The 23,557-nt window shown below is 43.7% G+C and overlaps 1 protein-coding gene across 3 annotated transcripts in view; it reads right to left on the bottom strand.

Moving 5' to 3' along the window:
• Positions 1 to 23,557, bottom strand: part of LOC147701307 (putative methyltransferase DDB_G0268948) — a 214,079-nt gene that overhangs the window by 112,418 nt on the left and 78,104 nt on the right. For all 3 annotated transcript variants that reach the window (XM_086928622.1, XM_086928620.1, XM_086928621.1), the window contains exon 4: positions 8,164 to 8,377. In XM_086928622.1, coding sequence (XP_086784748.1) covers positions 8,164 to 8,377 — 214 coding nt within the window. The remainder of the gene's footprint in view (positions 1 to 8,163; positions 8,378 to 23,557) is intronic.

Here is a 23,557-nt window from a genome sequence, read left to right as displayed (position 1 = left end):
CCTGAGCTGGTTTCATCACCTCTTCCTCCCACTCTGAGATTTTAAAGGTTAGTTGACCTCCAGCCACTCAAGCACTCCTGGTATCATTTGCAGAACTTGCTCCAGCAGTAGAAAGAATATGGGGTCTCAAACCAATGCCACACAGGGTGGTGGGCGAAGGAAAAAGCTGTGTGCAACAAAGCGGAGTATATTCAAGCATCACTCCGATTTATTTGAGTGTCTAAACTCATGTCTCAGCTCTGAAAAGGCTCTAGACCTTGACACTGCCATAGTGATAGAATAATGGCTAAACACAGCAACATTTGCCTACTGTGAAAAACTTGTTATGTTATGTTGTGAGCACAGGTAAGTGCAAGGCCCTTTACAGTGCTTTGCCCCAATTGGAGGACAGCACTGTGAATATATGTGAAAGCTCTCCAGGATGTTGGTTTTGAAGTGGACCTCTGCTATCATGATAGTCTTGATGGTTCCTGGTTTGAGGATGGAGGTGGTAGACTGACCTTCCAAATGTAACAAAACATAGCACCTCTCTGCAATGGGTATATTTGCTTCTATATAGTCCAAACTCAATATATTCTTCCATAGTTCAGCACTCAAAGGCTGCCATGCACCTTATTGGCATTTAAACACTTCTGGCCTATTGGGATAACTAGTTTCTTTGCTGAGTAGAAGTGTGGGTATCAAGAGTTTGAGGTCATTGGACGGATTCTTACTGTTTCATCCAGACCTCTGAAAAAGCCATAGCCTGTTCCTTAGAGAAAAAGGGTTGGGATGTGGTCAATGGACACTAAATAATAGTTGTTATGGCTAATGCTAACGTTATATGCTTAGAGTCTATTCTCTGAGCTCTAACCAATATCTTCCTACAATGTTGGAACCATTAACTATACAAATAACCTGTGTTATCATAAGGGGAAGACTATCACGGCTATCTGCAATTCAGATTGCACTGTCAACTGTAACAAAAAAAGCACTAGATCACTCATTTATTCACTCACCCATCCCTTGTATCTGCCCCCATACTCACTAACTCAGGCACAAGCTGCATGCACTCACAGCATTCTTGCTGTTGCTTACTTGTATGCATACATGTTTCTTCAGTAAACACTCTCACTCACAGCATGCACTTACAATGGTATTTCAAATGTGCAAAGTGTTGCTACAACTTTTTCGACCCTCATAACAAAATATGCATGTTTGCACAGAGGTCGGGATAATTGCTCCGATTACAGTTTGTTCAGAATTTTTTAAAGCCTGAGTAAACCCCTTCTTTACGCAGGGACTGGAATTCCAGGTTGGGTGGTATTTACTTACGGTATCTGGTAATTACCAGGTGCCTTAAAAATTATACGCTTCATCAAATTTCAGTAAGACAAACCTGCCAGAAATTAACAGCGAGATAGTTTTTTACTGTACTATGTGAAATTTGGTGTGATAAACACCAAAAGCTGCATGCTAACCTCCAAGTACTTGTGATGAGTGTTATTTATTGCACCCAATAAATACGACTCCATGATATCATTATTTATCAGGCACAACAAATGGCACCTTCATTTGGACAAACTCAGAATCAGGGCACATGAATTTGGTGATAATTAGGACACAATCAACGAATTCCCCTGATAAACTCTAGCAAGAACTTGCTGAAATGTTTTTGACTCTCCATACATCTATCAAACTAAATTCTTTCATGATAGTTTTAAGCTCTCTCTTCGATTTAGGTAGAGAAAAAGAAACGGCCCTAGAAGTACGATAAAGTTTTGAATCAAAAACTAAATTAAAATCCCCTCCTAAAATAATAGGTGTATTTTGCTCCAATAGACTGGTTTTTAAGCTAATTAATACATTTGGACAGTCCTGGTTCGGACCATAGTAGACTCCACATGTCAACCTTATGTTATTTAGAGTTATAAAGGCGGTCAACCATCTTCCCGTGTCATCCGTATCGTACTTTTCCACCCTTACCCCACCTTTCACTCTAACAATAATTGCCACACCCCTTATTTTGCTGCTTTGATTAGAGCAGAGGAGATCTTGTATCCATCTTTGATTTTTAAAAGCAATTTTACATTCCTTCTGGTCTAAATGTGTTTCTTCTAGCATAATGATATGAGCATCTGATTTTCTCAGAAACTCACAGATTCTTTTCAGCTTTTTATCCTCTCTAAGCCCGTTCACATTCCAGCTTATGTACTTTAAATTATCCCCCGCCATTGATCATAAAGAGAAAACAAGAAAAAAGATGGCCATCACTGTCATCATTATTTGATATAACTATAATTTCCAAAGCTATTTTAGATACCATTGATATATGAGGAACATTTTCTTTTATATTTTTTAACCCCTCCCCCCCCTCCCTTCCCTTGAGGAACCCCCCCTCTTGAACCTTGGCGATCTTATCGCCGTTGAGAGCCTTGTCCCTGGCCTAGTCTCTGCCTCACCTTAGTGTATTTACATATTCTGTGTCAATGCCTCTATCTCCACCTCATATCTGTGTATTTTTAGTGCAAAGGAAAAAGAAAATATTGATAAATAAAGTTTTTTTTATTTATTTTTTTTTTTTCCTTCTTCTCTTCTCTTCTTTCCTTCCCCTTTCTTCCTTTCTACCTTTTTCCCTCTAACCCTTTTCCTTTCCTTTTTGTTCTATTTTTTGTTAATTTAACTCCCAGACCCTTCTTCATGTATTCCTTTTCTTTGTTATATTATTTTACAATGTTTTTTTTTTTTTTTTTTTTTTTACATATATTTAGTTTCGGGCCTCTCTTTGCGCTTGCTGAACTTCTTGATGATCCTTCATTGCTTCCAGAAAACGGTCTACTTCCTGTGGGGAAATAAAGTTGTAAGTCTTGTTGTTCCAAACAACTCGTAATGATGCTGGGAATTTCATCATGACTTGAGCACCGAAACTTCTTAGTTCCTGCATACGTGATCCTAACTCCCACTGTCGCTGGGCTGTTACCTTGCCTACATCTGAACGGATTGAATATTTTACTGAATTGATCTGCAATGATGTATCTGTGAGCGCCCTACTCAAAATCAGCTCCTTCACCGAGAATGTTAGGAAATTTACTAAGATTTTCCTTGGTGCATTCCGCCCAGGATGTTGCCGAAATGGATCTCTGTGCGCTCTTTGGATTTCCTTTTCCAATTCGATGTCTGGTCTATCCTTCAATACACCTTCTCGCAGTAGTTTGCATACTAGAGTCTTCACATCCCCATTCTCTATTCCTTCCGGAACCTTTAGAAACTTCAAATTATTTCTCCTGGAATGGATTTCCAATCTCTCCAAATCTAGTTGCAGAGACCTGTTCTGCTCTTTCAATTCAGTTATGGCCTTAGAGTGCGCCTCATACACTTTTGTGAGAGTAGCGACCTCTCCCTCTAAAGCCTCCGTTCTAGTACCTATCTCATCCATTTTATTCTCCAGACTTGTGCATTTTCGAGTGATCTCGCTCTGGTTAGCTTCCGATGTTGCAAATTTAGGGAGCAAGCTTGCCAGGAGGTCTTCCCTCAGAGTAAGTAAGAGGGTCTCTAAGCTTTGATTCTCCTTCCGCGGTTCATCTGATGATGATGCTGATGCTGACATTGACATGGACAAGGAAGCCGATATAGGTATAGGTATAGAAGAAGATATAGCTATGGGTGTTGTCTCAAGCTCAAGTTCTTCTGGAGTCTCCCCTAGATCTCCCAGGTCAGTCTCAGGGTCCAACATCAGAGGGGCATATTTGTTCTGGAGCGTGACATTTAGTTGTAAAGAGTCTCCCAATGCATTAGCCGGGGGGGCCAGAGGGGCCTGTCCTGTACCTGCATCAGTACTTGCTTGCTCTACTTGCTTTGTTTGCCCACCACTTCCTTTTGGACCTGATCCAATGTTTAGTATAGGGCTGGAGACTGTCTTCTCCATTATCTTAAAGTAGGATACCAAAGAGGGAGGAGGTTTAGTTGATTTGGCAATAATACAGCCTCTCTTCAGCTTTCTACAGTCCCCTAGTTTACTTTTTTCTTTTTTCTTCTGTTTTGGGGTTAAAGGGGTTAATGTAGCTGGGCAGCCTGGTCCATTACCTCCTGAGAGTAGCAGCTCTTTGTCGTGTAAGGAGCGCAGGAGGTATCTATTCCTAGCTGCTGGGGGGACAACAACCCCTGGAGTCTGCTTCAATATTATGCCTGCCCCTCCGTTTTTTTGGCTCTCCTGGCCCTCCTGGCCCTTTTTACCCTGACCCCCCGGCAATAAACACACCCTCTCCTCAATATTCGTTGTGGTTGATGCTGTCCCAATGTCCATTCCTTCGGGGCTCCTATACTCTGCTGGAGCCTGACCCTTTGTCCCCACCACTGACGCCGCACTAATCCGCTCCCAGTGCTCCACACTCTCCTTAAATACTGATATATCATTCAGTAGCCCCCCTCTTTGTCTTTCATACGGGGAACTAATTACTCTCACCGTGTTCACCGCTAGCCTTCCTCTGCAGCTGCCATTCAGGTAAATCCTCGCCGCCGCCGCTCGTGTCCTGCACCAGGCTTTTGCCAAACACCAGACGCCGCGCTGCTCTGCAGCCGCCCGTAGCGTCGCGACTTCTGTGTAACTCTCCCGGGGACGTCCCATGCGTGCGCAAGGTCCTAGCGCCCCTGGGTTCCCACTCGGCGACAGCTCGAGGAAAAATCAAATATATCCGTCAAAATCCCGAGCCATTATTTTCATAACAAAAAACCCCGCATACTCTCACCGCTTAGGTCGCCGAATCTCGCTGCTGCTGCAGGCACTGACACCACTGTCTCACTCGGCAGTCTCTCCCAGGTCCAGGACGTGCTCTCGCAGCCGGCGTTAGCCTGCCGCCATCTTCCTCCCCCTGCTCTCGCATGAAAGAATTTAGTTTGATAGATGTATGGAGAGTCAAAAACCAGGAAAATAGAGATTACTGATTTTACAGCCACAGGCATAAACATCATTCACGTATAGATTTTTTCTTAATCGATCAAGAGCTTTTATCCAAAGTCATGACCACTTCTTATGTTCCAGCAATATTATCTGACCACTCAGTAGTAACCCTGTCTATAAAGATTCCACAGGGAGGGCAGGCTAGAAGGTGGACATTAGACAGATCGTTATTACAACAGGAGGAAATAAGGGGAGATCTGAGGAGACAAATGGAGGAATTTTTTATGTTTAACAAGGCAACTGCTCCAGAACAAATAGTGTGGGAAGCTTTCAAGACCTACTTAAGGGGTTTCTTTACAACTATAATGATTAAGAGATGTAAGAATAGGAAGGAAACAGAGAGGAATTCATTACAGGAGATTAAGCTAAAGGAGCAACAACTGCAGAAGGCTTCACTCGAACAACATGCCAACATACACATCTTACAACAAGAATTAGAAAATTTGAAAGCGAAATATCAGGCGCATCTTGATAAGATCATTAAAGAGAAATGGGATTCAAGTAAACTTAGCAACTTCTCATATGGGGAAAAATGTGGCCGCCTTCTTGCATGGAAGGTTAGGTCTGATAGAGCAAGAAATCAAATCAACGGCCTTAAAGTCCAAAGCTCTGGTGATGTCTCCTATGCTAATGAGGTAATATCGGAAGAGGCAAGAAGATACATGCAGACCCTATATTCTGAAACCAAGGATAAATCTAATCTGGTTGTTGATGGATGGTTGAAGGGGGTCAGACTTCCGCAGTGTCAGGAGGACGACTTTGATTTTGTAAAATCTGAGATAAAAGAGGGGGAAGTTCATAATCAGATGAAGAAGATGGCAAAAGGGAAAGCTGCGGGCCTGGATGGACTCCCTGTGGAGGTATATCAAATTGGTGCGGAGATAATTGTTCCAGTTCTCACTTCTTTATTTAATAAAATATATTTGGCTGGTGAACCTATTCCAAAGACCTGGTTGGAGGCCTCAGTTGCTTTAATCTTGAAGCCGAATAAGGACCCCCTGACTATTGAATCATATAGGCCGATCTCCCTGCTGAACACCGACTACAAAATTTTTGCAGGAGTATTGGCGGCGAGGTTGGCCAAAGTGATTAAAACCATTATACATGAGGATCAGAGGGGTTTCATGCCAGGTAGGCAGATCAACGAGCTGACTTTTCAGGCCATCACAGCAATAGACTATGCTACTGATAAGAAACTTCCGTTGACCATTGTAGCAATAGATGCCGCAAAGGCATTCGATCAGGTAAATTGGGATTATCTCTGGGATGTACTGTCCGCATTCGGATTACCTACTAACTTTATCACCTCTATAAAAGCACTGTATTTTACAAAAAGGTCAGGCTAAAGGTTTTAGTCACGGCTCTGAAGAATTGGGTTTTCTTCAGGAAAAAATTACAAATTCCATACTACGCCTCTCAGGCCCCAATATGGGACTCTCCAGGGACCCCAGAATGCCTTAGAGACCAACTGTCAACCCCTCTCAAATTAGCAGGGTTAATGCAGTGGAGAGATTTACAAAATGATCAACAGCTATTGGGGTGGGATTCCCTCTCTCTGTTGACGGGAGGAACCCTTACAAGATTTAAATATTACCAGTTGTCAAGCTGGTGGTCTACGGAAATATGGGATTGTACATCTAACCCGAAATTTGATTTTGTAAATAGAAAGGGGCGTTGGGATAAAGAACTCGCTTTTTGGTATGAGACTATGATGGAAAAAGAGGGAGTTACTGATTTGGAACTTCAGAATCTCTAGGGAAATGTTGTGGGGCTGGATAGTAACAAACTGGTAGACATGTGGGGGGATTCTTTTAGTCTGGTGAACGGAATAGTAAAATCAGCTCCTCTTAAACGAAACCATTTGTTCACACTGTACAGGGTGTATTTCTCCCCAAAAAGACTGACAAAGATCACAAACCTACAATATAGCTGTCCAAGGTGCAAATCTTTAGAGGCAGATGATTTGCATATGTTTGTAGAATGCCCCAGCCTTAACTTGTTTTGGAAAAAAATTGAGAGTTTTTTGATGGATGTACTAGGAACACGGATTGTGGTTTCACCGGCAATGATTCTGTTCGGTCTGGAGACGGATTACCAGCTTGCGAATCAGCAGACTAAATATATTTTCGATGTGATGTTATTGGCAAGACGAGAAATATGTAAAGTATGGAAATCTGGAGATGCTCCCATCTTTTCTGATTGTTTAAGGTATATTATTTATATTAGCGAGTCTGATATAGCATGTGATAATTCCTCAGATTCTAAGATCTGGGAGCTCCTTGTGGCATGGCGGAACAGATGAGAGTATTCCGATGATTTCACCTGGGTACTGTCGGTGCTTAGTCCTCAACCAATCCAAGGGTCGCCAAGTCATAGAGGCAGAGGTGGATAAAGCAAACAGTAAACACTGGCGTCGAATTCTGTGGGCGTAACATCGTGATGCCAGGGGGAGGGGAGAGGATCTCCGTCTAGAGCACCCAAATTGGTATATGAGGAATAAAAAAAAAAAAAAAAAAAAGGAACTTGATGAAATGTACCCAGGAGAAGTTACACCAAAAAAGATTAAACATGCGTAATTGTTTGTGTTAAACATGATATGTGCAATTTTGTTTGTAAAAACTCAGAATAGGAGATATTTACCACACCTGGTAGATATCTCTATGTAGTAATTTTATTCATCAAGTGTCGTAAAAACCCCACCATATTACGACAAATTCGTAATGAGACCCATAGTATTTTCATAATGTACTAAGGCAACAGACTGTCCATCTGTTGTTCTGCAGCGATTGCCATTGAGCTAGTTCTCTAAAATTTAGGAATCCTAAGGCACCCAAATCATTAAACTTATCTGCATGTGCTTAAAATAGCTTATTCATACCAGACTGAATTGCAGCACAACCTGTTCTGCGCACACATGTCAGGAACAGAATTTGTTGTGGACCCATGTGCTGCTGTGACATTTGCTATGTTGACATGATTCACTTGCATGTGAATACACCAGTTTAATAATGATTGATCAAATGTCACAATATAACGTTTGTTCCGGAGTTCTTAGTCATTGCTTCTTTATAGAAAGCATAGACTATATGTAATAGTCCAGAGCCTGATGTGAATGTTCAAACAATTCTTGGATGTAATTTTTTTACAGGTTAGTGAACATGCAAGAACAAGAACTGCATGGCAACTTGAATCATCCATTTGTAGACTAATGTGGGTTTTCCGCTCACCTCATTCCATGCATCAGAGGCACTTTGAGAGAAGTCTTTGTAGTGCAGTTCAAAATGCGGATGTAAGCTGTAAAAGGCCAGGCAGCCGTTGGGTTTGAGGACACGATCTACTTCTGTCATGAACTCCTTCATATTGAACCAGTGAGCGGCAGTTGAGGCAGTGATCAGATCCACCAAGTTATCTTCAAATGGCATCTTTTCTGCAGCAGCAACCCTAGAAATGTAAATACAGAGAGGAGTTTAAATAATGAACTTGAATATAAAAATTATTTTAATTAAATATAACTCCATGATCTCCAGAAACCCTGATATTTCGATAGGTTCTGATGTTTACCTGTACAAATCTTTAAGAGGCAGATTCATCATTCTTTAACGCAGCGCAACATAGCAAACCACCTTGCTGCTCTGCGTGAAAAGAAAGGAATGTGTCATATTTACCATTACACAGCACTTTCCTGTCCTTTCCTAGCACTGGTACACTTTTGTCTGTCTGGCTCAAACCAAGCATCCTTGAGTCATATAGCGAGGGCTCCTGCTTTGAAGGCAGGATTGTTAATAAGCAGGAAGGGACACCTTCTTGCACAAAAGCAATCCTGGGAGGTATTTTCATCTTTCTATGTGTGCCGGAATGCAGCACACATAGAAAGAGGGAAAAGAAGGAGAACTAAAGATATTTCTTCTTGTAGCACCTCACCTGTGGAGGTGTAGCATTTCAACACATTTCCAAGTCTACCACTAATGGCAAATTTGGGTATGCGACAAAATCCATGGGTTGATACGTGGGAACACCAATGCTCTACCCATGGAACACCTACCAGTAGCAGAGTAAACTAAGCCAGCGTTTTGAGCGGCCTTGCATAGCTCTATATTTGTCAAGCCATGGAAGGTGACCATTCGAGGCTTGATAAATTGCCCTTTGGTTTTGTATCACCCTTGTGCCCCCTTCCATGGTGCAACAGCAACACAAACCCTTGATAAATGTGGGCCAAAATCGTCACTGCCTTTGTTACCTAGAAGTTATGATCACTCAGGATTAATGATATAACTAATTTCATACTCCAGAAATCAACATTACAGATGGAATGTTATACGTTATTGGTCGTAGTTCAAGCCTTCAAGTCCTCAGAGAACATCATTTCCTTCCATAAACTGAATACTGGTTAGGTTTAGTTGCAGTAAACTTTGTATCCATGAAATAACATTCATGCTTGTCCATTATCCGGATATGGAGCTATAATGTTGGTTTATTAGGTGACATCTGCATCTAGGATGGTAGTGGAAAATTAAGACTATGTCAATAACTGTACTACAATCAATATACTTGTATCAACAATACATTTTCATTATCCAGAAATTGTCTCTTTCTTTTGGGCTCCTAACTTTAGAACTCCTAAATTGAGAAAAATACTAACTTTAAGACTTTTGTAATTCACAGAAGACATTTAGGAGTACTAAAGTTAGGACTCCTAACTTCCGTGAATACCGAAATGAGTAAGTGCCTTCTGTAAATACCAAAATGGTAGGAAGTTTAGGATTTTGTCTTTAGATAGTTCTGTGAATCAGGCCCAATAATATCCCTTGTAGTCATCGAGGTCGTATATATAAAAGGAAAATATTCAAAGGGTAATGTGTTATTTCTTCAGTAGCGTTAGAGTCAATAGTTAGCAAGTCAAGGCGGTCCCAGCTTATAAAAGGCAGTAAGTCACAAGAGTCAGAGTATGGTCCCTCTGTGCTTCTCTTCGTGACATGACTCCTTGTTGTTCAGTGTTTTGTACCTGATCATGGGTTTTTTCTGACACACTCAGGAGGAGATGGGACCTTCTCCACCCATGCCTTCTGCTTGCATACAAAGAGGTGCCACAAAAAGGAGTTGGCTTAAGCCCATTTGAACTGTTGTTTGGGCACCCTGGAAGAGGGTCATTATGTCTGGATGAGATAGTCTTAGGAAAATCATTTCAAGAAAGCAGAGGACAATGTACTGGACTATGTGCCAAGCCTGAGATCTTGCATGACAGAGTTCATGCACAAAGCAAGCAGAAAGCTGGAGGCCAGACAGGAGCTCTAGAAGCTCTAGTATGATCAAAAGACTATACTCTAGGACAAATGGTGTGGGTGTTGGCGTCTGTGGATCCGAGGGAACACAAGGAGATTAGTTCTGGGCCCACATCTAAAAACTTTTTAAAACTTAGTTACACAATTAAAATAATCAATTGTCAATTAAATAATCATTGATTTTTACCAACCAATTATTCATTAATAAAACGTAACTTGCTTATCACCCTTTACCCCTATAACCCCACAACCCACACCTAAAAAAAGTAAATTACACAACATAAATAAATATTAAATAAAAAATCATTAATTTATTATAATTAAATACTTCCCACCCTATATCCACAGCCCGCTACAGAACTAAACACAAAACAAAATCAAATAACGACTAAAAATAAAATATATTAAAAACAAACAAATATACAAAAAATGTCATGATATACATTTAAAATATAAACCAAAATACATAATTACTACTAGAATTTTGCAAGCAATATTTATGACTTCAATATTTAAAAAATGTATATTACTTACCGTAAAATCAATATTCTTGACATCCATATTCTTGCTAACGATTTTTTCATATCACAATATTTTGGACTCAATATTTTTTTATATTGGCAATATTTTTCTATATATTGTACATGAATACCGTATTAAAAGGAGCTCTTCCCTCAGACCCTAGTGGACATCCGTCCAATCCTAGTGGCAGACACCAGGGAGGCTGGTCTCAGCCAGGTTTTGTGGATGTCACTTTTTTCATAGACCAGGTCACAGGGTCAATTGATATCACCTGAAAGCATACCACGAACAAAAAGGCATAATCCCAGAACCCACAAAGAGCTCCCATCTACAAAAATAGAGCCCATGGCAATGCCATTGCAGCTTCCAACCGGCCCCAAGGGAATCAGGGAACCAGTGCCCCACCACAGCAGGGACCAATTGGTTGGCCGAGCACAGAGCAACAGTCACCGCAGACAGGGAGCCCAGCCCAGCAAAGGCTGGGGTCACAGCCGTGGCAGGGAAAGGTAACTGTCTGGGAAGGCAACACCTTAACACAATCCCAAAATAGGAACACACAGTAGCATAAGATCAACCCCAACAGGATGTATCCCCCTCATACCATCGTGCAGATATATTTCCATAGGGCTCTAGGCCTTCCTCCGCTGTTAGTTCCCCAGGGCGGGGCTAGCTGACCACACCCCACGGGAGGACTGTTTTACAAGGTAGGAAAGTGACCCCCCAGCTGGTGCATAAAAGCAGGCATCCAGTACCGCTCTCAAGTCCAACTTTGGGCGGGCTACATATGTTGAACCAACTTAAGGGTTTACCACCAAATGGAGAACCTCCTTTAGTTTCCTCACATACATAGGGCAAAGATGTCCTCAAAACTCCAAAGAAACACAATCACGTGACCCCAGCCTGCAGTAGAAAATCTATTAAGACTATTAAAATCACCCACAAGGGGCCGAGCAGGACGAGTCTCAGTGGCACGCCAGACTCATCGGAGAACACAGCAAACAAACCTGATCCAAGTCTTTCCCTGCAGGGCCCTACGGGCGTCCAGGAGTGACCCTTGCCCACCTAAGGTTTTCCTTGGTAAAAGCAGCAACTCCCAGACCACAGAAATGTCACGGGAACCTACAGCATAAAAACAGGCCAAAATTCTCAAAGCTTTCAGAAAGATGGTGTAACCCAATAACCAAACCCCGTTTAGATAGAATCTCATTGCGCACCATGTGCAAAGACCAGAGAAACGCTCATGTATCAACAGACAGACCAGCAAATAATTAAGACTCCTCTGTTCTCAAAATTACATTCTGCCAATGCAGGTCAAAAGGACTCTCCCCACACAGATTTTAAAATAAACACACCTTTTTATGGAGCATCCCAAAGAGGAAGATACTGTCCCCACCAAAGCAAGTAGAGGGAGGGAAGGGCAAAAGTACAAATAAAACTAACAAGCTTAAAACTCACAATCTGCTAGAAGTGGTGGCACCATTCTTCAGCACTCTGCCAGGTAGCTTAACACTCCAGTAAAGCCATAGACTATAGCCATAAAAATAAAACCAGAAATGTTTCTAAAAACTGTCTAATAGTGTGTGTTTTCCAAGCTAACAAACACACAGGTCGGCATCCTAACCACATTTGCACCATCATTGCAACAGCTGCCACTCCTTCTGCTGAAGTCTCTGAAAGAAATTTCGATCACAGTCTCCAAAAGGACTTCCACAAGCCAAATGCTCAAGAACACAGACTACAAATTGACTTCACAGCCATTCTTTGATAACAAACTAAGTTATGTAACCCTGTAGTTTTAGACACACTCTGCTATTCCAGGGTGCCCACGCGCCCTGCAATATGCCTAGTCCCATGAAACCTGCTTAGACATTCTTGCAATGCATGCACAGACACCTCTCGCACTTGAGGTACACATGCACTGAACCCAGCACTAGCATCCCAAATGCAATACTCAGTGCACTCCTATACAAAATATGGTATCAACACATGATCACTGTGGGCTATCAAACCATGAACTGGTCACGTTATATTGTGGAAACTTGGCAGAGATATCACTGTTAGCATGAGCTGAGGCCATTTTGTTTGTGGCATCCATTTTAGTTAGCTATGTGATTGCCATGTGCTTCCCCGTCTTCGCTGTTGCCTGCTTCTCTATTTCACCGGAGTCATCATCTATAGTTAACTCCTTCCGCACTGAGCCGGAGCACTGTGCATGCTCAGAAAGACCTGTAGCTGCATGCACCTGTTACAGACTAAACTGTCAGGCTATTTTAACTGAGGTCAGCAGCTCTGTAACTCCTCCCACTCTGTTGACTAAGTGATTCTCATGTATCCTTATATGTGACTAACTATTTGTGTGTACACTTGTACTGTCTCTATTTGAACCTCCATGCTTCCACTGCAACTATCACAGAATATAAGCACCATGGTTTCTGTTCTCCATGTACTGTCTCATACATTGCCTGTGGGTTATGTATCGATGCAGTTCCACTCATGAGTGTTAATAAATTATCTCTTTAATATTACAGCTTCCATGCCAATCTCTATTTTGTCAGTCTAAAGGACCAGTGCACAAAGAAGGACGAACTTCAGCACCAGTGAGCCTCTGAAAAGGCTCACCCCCACAATATAAGATTACTGATACACCACACAGTAGGTGCATACAGACTTTACTTACCCCAAGAGATAGCCACGAAGAAAGCCAAATGACTTTTCCACCTGTATCTCTACAGGATTAGGGCAAAGATACAACCTAGTAGAGTAGAACCACATAAAGCAGTAGTAAACATCACCTGATACGAGGCCAATCACACAGCACTGTACCTTTTTACTGAACCTAGCAACATTCATACATAATTAGACAGGATGCTCAGAAGGGGCACTGTAGGGGAGGACACGGTTTGTCCACAATAATTTGGGCCCACCCTACTGGACAGGTTTTTGGGGGCTACCTGGGACTCCTGACTTACCTTTAATGGGTTCACTGTCTTCTGGGGAGGTTTGATTACCCCTTTCTTTTGGTCACCCCAGTGGATGTCCTAGTCACCCATGTCTTGCAGTGGTCTGCCTTCTTTCCCAATTCTTGGGGAGAAATTGGACCTAGGTCTACCAGATACTGATGCAGCGCTTCATCAACGCATTTACTTAATATGTGTTCTTTCATTAAACAAATTATAAAGACCATCATAATGTTACACTTTCATTCATTCATTCATATTCTTTATTCGGCATTTTATCAATGCCATAAATAAATAATACATCATATCTATTAAAAGTAAAAGGAAATACTCAATATACAACATCAGACTTAATTCATCAGTTAAAAGCAAGAACAACCAGGCATTATCTCCATATGTAACAGAATCAGCTTTCATATTCCAATAGTGGTTCTTAATCTTACTGAGGTTCTTAAAAAATTGATCACACAGCATAAAATCAAGGCATCTCTAGACATTTTTTAAAAGACAAGAGCATCTCCTACTCTTCTAAGGTTGGCCTTTTTTTAAAAGTTCTTTTAAAAATCGGTTCCTAGGCATTTGATAAAAACGGGCATAGTAGTACAAAATGAAGGGCGGAGATCGATGATCGCAGCCGCAGGCTCCCTTTGACTCAATTTAATTAGTAAAACCTTCTGGTACGGATAAAAGGTAATGATACAAGTTGAGGCTAAAATGTCTTAATAAAAATCTATCATGTGCGTTGTGTATCAGGGCCAGATAGGGCTCCATCCCGCTGCAAAACGTCACCAACAGGTACTCCTGAACAGTCTGCTTATGGCTTACATCAGTTTTTCGTGCCATAGCTGTAAGTCTAATAAGCTTCTCGTTCACTCTGGTTTGATCCTGTTTAGTAATGCTTTGGGGATTTGAGAACAAGTTTACACAGCCAATGCTCTCAAAGCCTTTTTTCACATATGTCAGCCAGGGAATAGACATACTTTTATCCCTGCCCACACAGTCCATTATAATCTGCTGGGTCAGGTTAGCTTCCTGGTTGACCCATATCTTTAGCCAGGCGACAAGGGGCCTATTCCTCACCCTGTCCTCCAAATGCTTACAGCCTAATTCCTCATGTACAGTGTACGATGGAACGCTTTGGAGGACCTTAAGGAGCCTCCTTAGGTATTTATTTTCCTGTGTCTGTAAATTTATGTACATTCACCATCCCCCAGAGTTCTGCCCCGTACACCACTTTATCCACCGTAATCGGGTTATACATAGTCATCATTTGCTCAGGAGTCCAACGGCCCAACCTGCGTCCAAAATTAGTAATCGCACCTGAGCTAGATGCTAACTTATTTCCATGCATCTCGATTAATGGTTTAAAACACAGATTCCTGTCAAACAAAATGCCGAAATATAAAAAAAGTCTGTACTTCTGTCAGACTTCTAGAGCTTATTCCATAATTGAAATTAAAGTTTTTCCCTGTGTCTTTCGGGCCCACCTCCATAACATAAGATTTTGTCAAATTGGCGGATAGGTCTAGACCATTCATAAACCGGACAAACCCGTCAATCAGACGCTGCAGTCCCCTTGGCGTACGAGCCAGCAGGACTGCGTCGTCTGCATAGAGCAGAACTGGTACTGGTCTGCTTCCTATTCTAGGGGTGTCTACTTTTAACTCAGTTAAAAAAATGTCAAGGCCATTAGTATAAATGGAGAACAGGACGGGTGCAAGTATGTACCCTTGCCTTACCCCACTTGTGCATTTGAAAGACTCAGTCTGACCTCCCTCTAAGTTATATCTTACTTTTGCGGATGTATTACGGTGAAGGGTACTCAATATATGGATTAAACCAGCGTCAGCACCGAGACCAGACAATATGGCCCACAGCTCCGAGCGATTTACACAAACGAAAGCTGCTGCCAGATCCATAAAGGCTAGGCAAGGCAAGCATCTGCTTGATGTTTTCCCTCTGAGGCGGAAGCTGGAGGTCTGCTTTTCTCCCTTGCACTTTTGTGGTACAAAAACGATTTAACTGCTAATTTGTTTTTAAAACTGTAAAATATTTTAACCAGGTGCTATTTTATATATCCGCCCCCCACCCCAAGGCGAGATTAATTTGCCGAGGCTTTAGCACTTCTCTTCCCACAGCGCCGCTGTACTCAGGCGCTGGGAAGCTTTCAGCATTACTTTGGGCGCCATCTTCAATTGGGAAGGATGGCCGGATAGCTCTGCGCCCCTCCCGCCCTCCCAGGGTATTTAAGGGCGTTACTTCTCACTCCCAGTATCTGCTTGATGTTTTCCCTCTGAGGCGGAAGCCGGGGGTCTGCTTTGCTCCCTTGCACTTTTGTGGTACAAAAACGATTTAACTGCTAATTTGTTTTTAAAACTGTAAAATATTTTAACCAGGTGCTATTTTATATTTCCGCCCCTACCCCAAGGCGAGATTAATTCGCAGAGGCTTTAGCACTTCTCTTCCCACAGCGCCGCTGTACTCAGGCGCTGGGAAGCTTTCAGCATTACTTTGGGCGCCATCTTCAATTGGGAAGGATGGCCGGATAGCTCTGCGCCCCTCCCACCCTCCTCCCGCCCCGCCCAACTATGTATATCAACAACAGATTCGCCCGACCGCGCAGCAGTCGGGCGCAGCGGCGGCGCGCCGATGGCGCGCCAAAGGCAAGCCCGTCTGCGCCCATCTGCGCCTGGCCCGGGCCTAGGGCCACCCCCCCTGGTTCGCCCCCTCTGCCTCCACGTATCCATTACTCTGCCGCCCAGCTCCAGCTTCTTCGCCCTACGATCAGTCAGACATGTCTCATATCCCACCCGATTTCTATGCTCACAAGCCCAGTCACATACTGCCCAGGCTGTCAAGCTATGATACCTTCCATCCGCGAAGCACCCCCTGGTGGTAAGCATTACTCTACGAAAACCCACACCATCGCGCTTACGAACGTCCGCTCACTTGGCAAACACAGCCAAGACATTCACGAGCTGATCAAGGATCATGAAATAGACCTTCTGTTTATGACAGAAACATGGATGGGCCAAGCGTCCGACCCTGATCTAGTTATAGCCGTCCCTGCGGGGTTTACCACCCATAGACTGGATAGGCAAACAAAGAAAAAAGGCAGTGGTATTGCCATCATTGCTCGTGACACTTACACTGTAAGGTTCACAATGATTTCACAAACCTCCTGTGAAGCCTTAGAATTTGCGACCAAACTGTCCCCTTCTTATACCTTTAAAGGGATTCTCCTCTATCGACCTCCGGGGCCCAGGAACGATTTCATTGGTGTTCTCAGGTCCTTTTTGGAAGCATCCGCGCTTGACAACTCCCTCACTATTCTAGGTGATTTTAATTTTAATTTTGACATCCCAGACAATCCTGATACTGCCACGCTCTTAGCCGACATGTCCACCTTTGGCCTGCTTACCCTGGTTCACTCCCCTACGCACGAAGGAGGTCACACGTTAGATGGCATTTTTACTAATGCCACAGGCCTCCAAGTCACCCAAATACTCCCCTTAACTTGGTCTGATCACCATCTTATCCTGGCATCGCTACAAGTACACGACTCCTTGGCCGACAAATTCAACCCCAATCCCCGCCAACCCTATCTGGCATGGGATGACATTGACGAATGGGGGCTGGAAACCCTGCTTAAAGACACCTCCCCCACTCTATCTCTTGACCCTAACATCGCTACTTCCCCACTCTACAACTGGGTGAGCTCAGCAGCCAAAGACCTGGTTCAAGTCAAACAACGGTCACGCAACAGATCTACCCCGTCGGCCCCATGGTACACTGAGGAATTACGCACACAAAAACAACTGTGTCGAAACAGAGAGAGACACTGGCGGAAGGATTACACTCTTGAAGCCAAATCTCTGTACAAAGAGTCAGTAGCAAAATACAAAAAACTCATTTTGTGGCTAAGAAAAAGTATTATTGTGACAAAATAGAAACTGCACAAAACTCGAACAAATCTCTATACGAGACAACCAAACAATTAGCAGATCTCTCTGTTGATTTCACACCTCCCCCGTCCCAAGCTCTATGTGATGCGCTGTCTAAGTTTTTTTTCAGCAAAGTTGATGATATCTATCGGGTCTTCGCCAACAACGCAACCCCTCGCCATAGGCCCTCAACTCACCTTGACGGTCCAATCTTCCATCAGTTTAGAGAGGTCACCTGTTCTCAGGTACAGAACATCGTATCCTCCATTAAATCGGGCTCGGCCCTAGACCTTTGTCCCCTGAAGGTTCTGCGGCCAATCATGGATGTAGTTCTCCCGGCCATAACTGATATCTGCAATTCCATGTTTAGCACAGGTACTTACCCAGATACATTAAAGAAAACCCTTATAAAACCGCTCCTCAAAAAACCCACCCTTGACAAGGAAGAACTCAAAAGTTACCGCCCCATTGCCAGTCTCCCACTACTAGCAAAAATAGTGGAAAAAATCATGAATGCCCAACTCTCTCTCTTTATTGAGGAAAACAAATGTCTGGATGAATTGCAGTTTGGCTTCCGCCGATTCCATGGAACTGAGACCGCCTTGGTTAAAGCGGCTGATGATATTAGATCCATTCGGGATGCGGGAGGCACAGCTGTCCTGATCCTGTTGGATCTATTGGCGGCCTTCGACACGGTCGACCATGCCATCTTGGTCGACCGTGTCGAGAGCATAGGCATCCGGGGCAACGCTAAAAACCTTCTTGCCTCCTTCCTGGCTAACAGGACCCAGGTTGTCACTGTTGGACCTTTTGAATCCTCCCCCCTGTCACTGCCATGTGGAGTTCCCCAAGGCTCATCCCTAAGTCCGACACTATTCAACATTTATGTGTCGGACCTCGCCAAAGTCATCAGGGCACATGGGATGAGCCTCACGTCCTACGCAGATGACACTCAACTGGTCCTCGCCGTCAAGAATGAAGGGCTTCAAATAGCCAACATGTTCAATCAGGGCATGCTGGCAATTGGGAGCTGGATGGCCCACAACTGCCTGAAATTAAACTCCGATAAATCGGAAGTTGTAATTCTTGGCAATCTTTCCCCGGAGTGGTCCCCCCTCTGGTGGCCATCACCTATGGGCCAGCCCCCAGACCCGGTCAACAAGTAGAGGAACCTGGGAGTCTTGTTTGACAATCGTCTGAACTTCTTACCACATGCTAACCAGATTTCCTCCTCAGCCTTTCATAAATTAGGCTCATTAAGAAAATTCTGCCCTTTCTACCCGAAAATGCCGCCAAAACACTTATGAGTTCCCTGGTACTCTCCACCCTAGACTACTGTAACGCTTTGTTTCTAGGTGCCCAGGAGAGAGTGCTATCGAAAATGCAGGCTATTCAGAACGCAGCTGCCAGGCTCCTAGGGCGAATTCCCAAATACCACCCGGTGTCACCCACCATAAGACAGCTTCACTGGCTACCGGTGAAGATGAGGATTAAGTTCAAGTCTCTGTGCCTGGTATACAAGGCTCTACATAATGCCGGACCTGTGTTCTTCACTCAGATCCTAGTCCCCTACTGCCCTTCCAGAACACTTCGCTCTTCCAGTTCCTTTGAACTGGTGGTCCCCCGAACCAAATCTGTCAACTGGGGCGACAGAAGATTTCTCGTAGCCGCACCGAAACTGTGGAACACACTGCCTCACTCAATCAAGACCAGTACCTCGCTCTGGTCTTTCCGCAAAAATCTCAAAACCTGGCTTTTTAATCAATGAACATCAGCTCCCCTTGTTGGCAAAACATTGCAGTTACCTAGCGCCGAGATGCCCGCGGGCCTTCGTTCGCGCTTTACAAATGTTGTTATAAATAAAAATAAATAGGTACACTTTCTCGTTACTAGCTACCGTGTACTTTGTGACCAGCAGATATAGGTTTAAACACTGGTCAACCGTGGATCTACCAGCCCGGAAACCATACTGAACCTCTGTCAGAATGCTGTTTTCTTCTTCCCATGAGTCGATTTAGGATGGCCCTGCCCATTACTTTAGCTGAGACATCTATTAACCCCTTCCGTGCGGGGCGTATTTTCCGCCTGTGCTGACTCCGCCTTGCGCGGGCGGAGTCATGACGGAACGGTTCCGTCATCAGCACAGCTCAACCGATGCTGATGACGGAACCGTTCTGTCATCAGCATGGAAGGGGTTAAGGAAATGGTCCTATAACACTGTGGGCTATCCAGACTACCCTTCTTAAAAATTGGGACAATTGTAGCCGTCGACCATGACCTGGGTAGAGCTGTAGCTATAGCTGCATTTATAACTCTGGTCAACACCGGGCCCCATAGTTTAATATTAAAAAGGTCCGGCGGTATCCCATCTGGGCCTGGGGCTTTGTTTCAAGTAAGTCCCTTTATACCCCCCTCAATCTCTTTTAAGGTAAAAACTATCACCTCTTTGCTAGTCTCCCTGCCATTACCTTCTTTTTCATGCATTGGAGTTTCTTTATTATATAAACCACCAAAATGTTCCACCCATTGTTCAGGGAGTACATTTGACGACATACTGGGGTTATTTCCATCCTGGAAACAGGGTCTGTTAATTATTGATCAGAACCTAATCAGATCCCTATTTTCAGCAGCCTCGCGTAGGTCTTCCCACGTTTCCGTTTGTAAGACTTTTTTCCGCCGTCTAACTTCTTGTTTATATTTCAGCCTACAACGGACAACCCTTAAACTGTCTCTAGGTTTAAGTCTTAGGGCAGGTCTTAAATTTCTTTGCGCTAGGAAGCATCCTCTATCAAACCATCTTGGGGTGGTTGGCGCCTTTCCTGTCCCTGTCGAGAGCATCAGGCTATCTACTAGCCGTCCTATTTCCACGTAAGCCTCAACTACTAGAGACCCATTTAGCTCTGGGCCTAGACACACATCCAGGTACTGTTTCCCTTTTGACACTAACGATTTTTAGAAGCTTGCCCCGTCCAATTTTGCCCACTTTAGACGTCTGCCCTAGTCTGTAACTGTTTCTATTACATCAATTGCTCTTATTCTATTTTCGCTGTTTACCTGAGACACAACCAGTATCAGTGTGAGGGGGTTGTTGTCACTAAAGCCACTACAATCAATATTAAATTCTAGTGTTCTATCTTTTAATAACTGCAACATTATTACAAAGTCAATATAAGATCTACACCCTCTTCCTTTGAAGGTGGGATTAACCCCATAATTGTGGTTAAGGGATATAAGGTCCATAGAATGCTCCAAACCTAAATTTGTCATCATTTTGTTAAGTTTAGCCCCCTCCGTTGAATGGTCAAAATGGGCTCCTTCCTCCAGGTTACAAGCAGACCAGTCTTTCGTAAAAGGTATCAACTCAGGACATAGATGACAATTAAAATCCCCCGCAATTGAAATTAGTGGAGCTAGCATATCCTTCATCTTCTCTGTTTGTATTCCAAGTTGTTCTACCAGCTCATCCACTCGACATCCCCCAGCATTGTAAAAATTAACTATGACTAGATTAAGATCCCTGGTTTTAAACTGTACTGCTAACATACAGTCTGACTTCCAGTTTACGGCCTTCCAGGTCCCATCTAGAGTCAGACTAGCCAATAAAAGAAGACCCCCTTTTGCTCTACCTGCCCTTGATCTGGCTGCCGGGGTTCCAAACAGTTAGTACCCTTCCAAATTAAAATTGGTTGGGTTAACTTCCCAAGTTTCTTGGACAAAAATGACATTATATTTTTTTATGTACTCCAACCATTCGTTAATTTGAAATTTGTCTGAAAGTCCCGCCACATTCCAAGATAGTAGTTCTAGGGTGTTCCACCTACCCACCTGTCTTGAACCTTTCACTATAGAGCATCCCTGTAATAAGTTTCCTTTCATTTTTGATGTTTCAGTTGTAATACCCACAGTAATACAGCCTTTCTTTATTTGCTGTCAATCACAGTCCTCCAAACCTCAGAGTACCCCAAACCTATTTTGTAGCCTCATATTCTGTTGGGCAAAGTGATTTATTCCCTGTTGCCCCACGGGATTACCCCATGGTGGAAACTGTGCTGGTGCGTAGAAAAACATAAGCGATAGCGATTGTATTCGGGATGAGATATCTCTTTTTGGCCAGTTACAAATGTATTCGATGCATCTCTTGTCCCTGAAATTAATAATAATACAGTCCCCCCGATGGTCTTCTCCCCACTCCCCACCCAATTGACTCTCCAAGCGAACAGTATCTCAGCACTTATATACATTGGTAAAGGGCGGTTGGCATTAAGCCAATAGATACACTTATTTTTTAAATACATGTATGACTCCTCCTTCCCGTGTTCTAACGGGGGAACCCCTGCCAATACAACCACATAAGGGGCAGACTCAGGGGGGAGATCGATTATTTGCATGTTAGGTACAGTAAGAGTTTTCAGGGTTTTAGTTAACGGATGGGGTAGCACTACAGGATTACCTTCTTTTGCAGAGCTATTACTACTTGTCTGGGCTTTTTGCTGGGCCCCTACCAAATCGGATATAGGTCTAGTGACACGCGGTGCCATTTGCGTATGTCCTGCTAAATTATTGGAGCTTTTCCGGGGGGCTTGAGAGTGTGACGAATCCGTTAGACTACTTCCATGGCTAATTGCCCTGACACACTGGGCTGTGCACCTTTTGCATTAAGTCCCTGATTCCCCACCCTTGGTTGTGCTGAAGCAAGTGAGAGGTCCATACACACCAGTCTTGTTTCAATACGATCCAATCTATCATGTATTGGGTGTATTATTTTTTTAACAGTACTTTCCATTTTTTCCAGAAAGAGGAATCCAGTTCTCTCAGTGCTTCGCCTTCTTCTCTTCGCACTGGGATCGCCCCTTCATTTGATGTTAACAGTATTTTAGAGCAAACTGAAGGGTTTGGTGGCAAAGCTTCCTCGGGCGCACCCTCCCTTGGTTTTTTAGCATTTCCTTCTAGTCCTTGCGATTGCGCCCCTGTACGTTTCCTTTTTACTGCGGCTGGGGCCTGTGGCTGCTTAACAACTCCTGCTTTTACGCTTCTGGCTGACCTTGTCCTTATGTTGGGTGAGAGCGGCATCCTGGATGAATTTTTCTTGTGGCGCTTAGTCTTAAAGATAGTCCGTTGTGCTTCATCTAATACCACAACAGGCCCTACTGACTGTGAGATATCGATGAACTCCTCCCCTTCTATAGAGGGCAACGTGTCTTGGAGATCAATCTCTTGTGGGATAGGTAACCTTACCCTTGCCAGATTTCCCATAGATGATCGCCTGTCTAGGAGGGTCTCAAGGGATAGTCTTTTCTCTGTAAATTCAATGTCTTTAGCCAGTGCACTTGACACTCTAATCAAGAAATTGTCTAGTGTGCCTATTAGCGTTCCGCCTGTACTTTTTCTTGGGTTGCCTCCTGCTTCAGGCCATGTAGCCATATTATTTCTCTGTTTACTGTCAATTAATCCAAGGTATGTAATTATATTTCTTAGCTCGATCACTCCAACAAGCTGATTTTAATCAGAAGTATATAAACATAAGCCCACTGACCTTGTTGATGTTAGAGGGGTAGCCCGTCCCGTTCTTGAACAGGCTTAAACGGGCCCGCCCTTGGCCTGGGCTTCGCCCGGCACGTCCCGCGAGCGTCAGCGTCCCTCAATGCGCGAGGAAGGTGCTGTCTTTATGCACCTGGTGTGGGCGTTGCGGGAGGGTTTTGCTGTGCCCCGGTACCTTCTGGGCAGTGTAGTCTCCGGGTAAAGTCCCACACCTGACCCCCAGCTGCGTGCATTTCCCGCGAAGTGGGAAACGCGAGAAGTGATGGTAGTGCTTGTTAGGGGGGTGCGTGGTTCACCTCCTGAACGTGGCCCGCTGCTGCTGCTGCCAAACTACGGCTCCAGACTTCAAAATCAGCAAAAGGTATTTCCTGCAATGCGCCG

Source organism: Lissotriton vulgaris, chromosome 7 (assembly GCF_964263255.1).
Source record: "Lissotriton vulgaris chromosome 7, aLisVul1.2, whole genome shotgun sequence".
Classification (NCBI taxonomy): Eukaryota; Metazoa; Chordata; class Amphibia; order Caudata; family Salamandridae; genus Lissotriton; species Lissotriton vulgaris.
The sequence above is the reverse complement of the archived record's forward strand: the minus strand, read 5'-3'. Positions and strand labels throughout refer to the sequence as shown.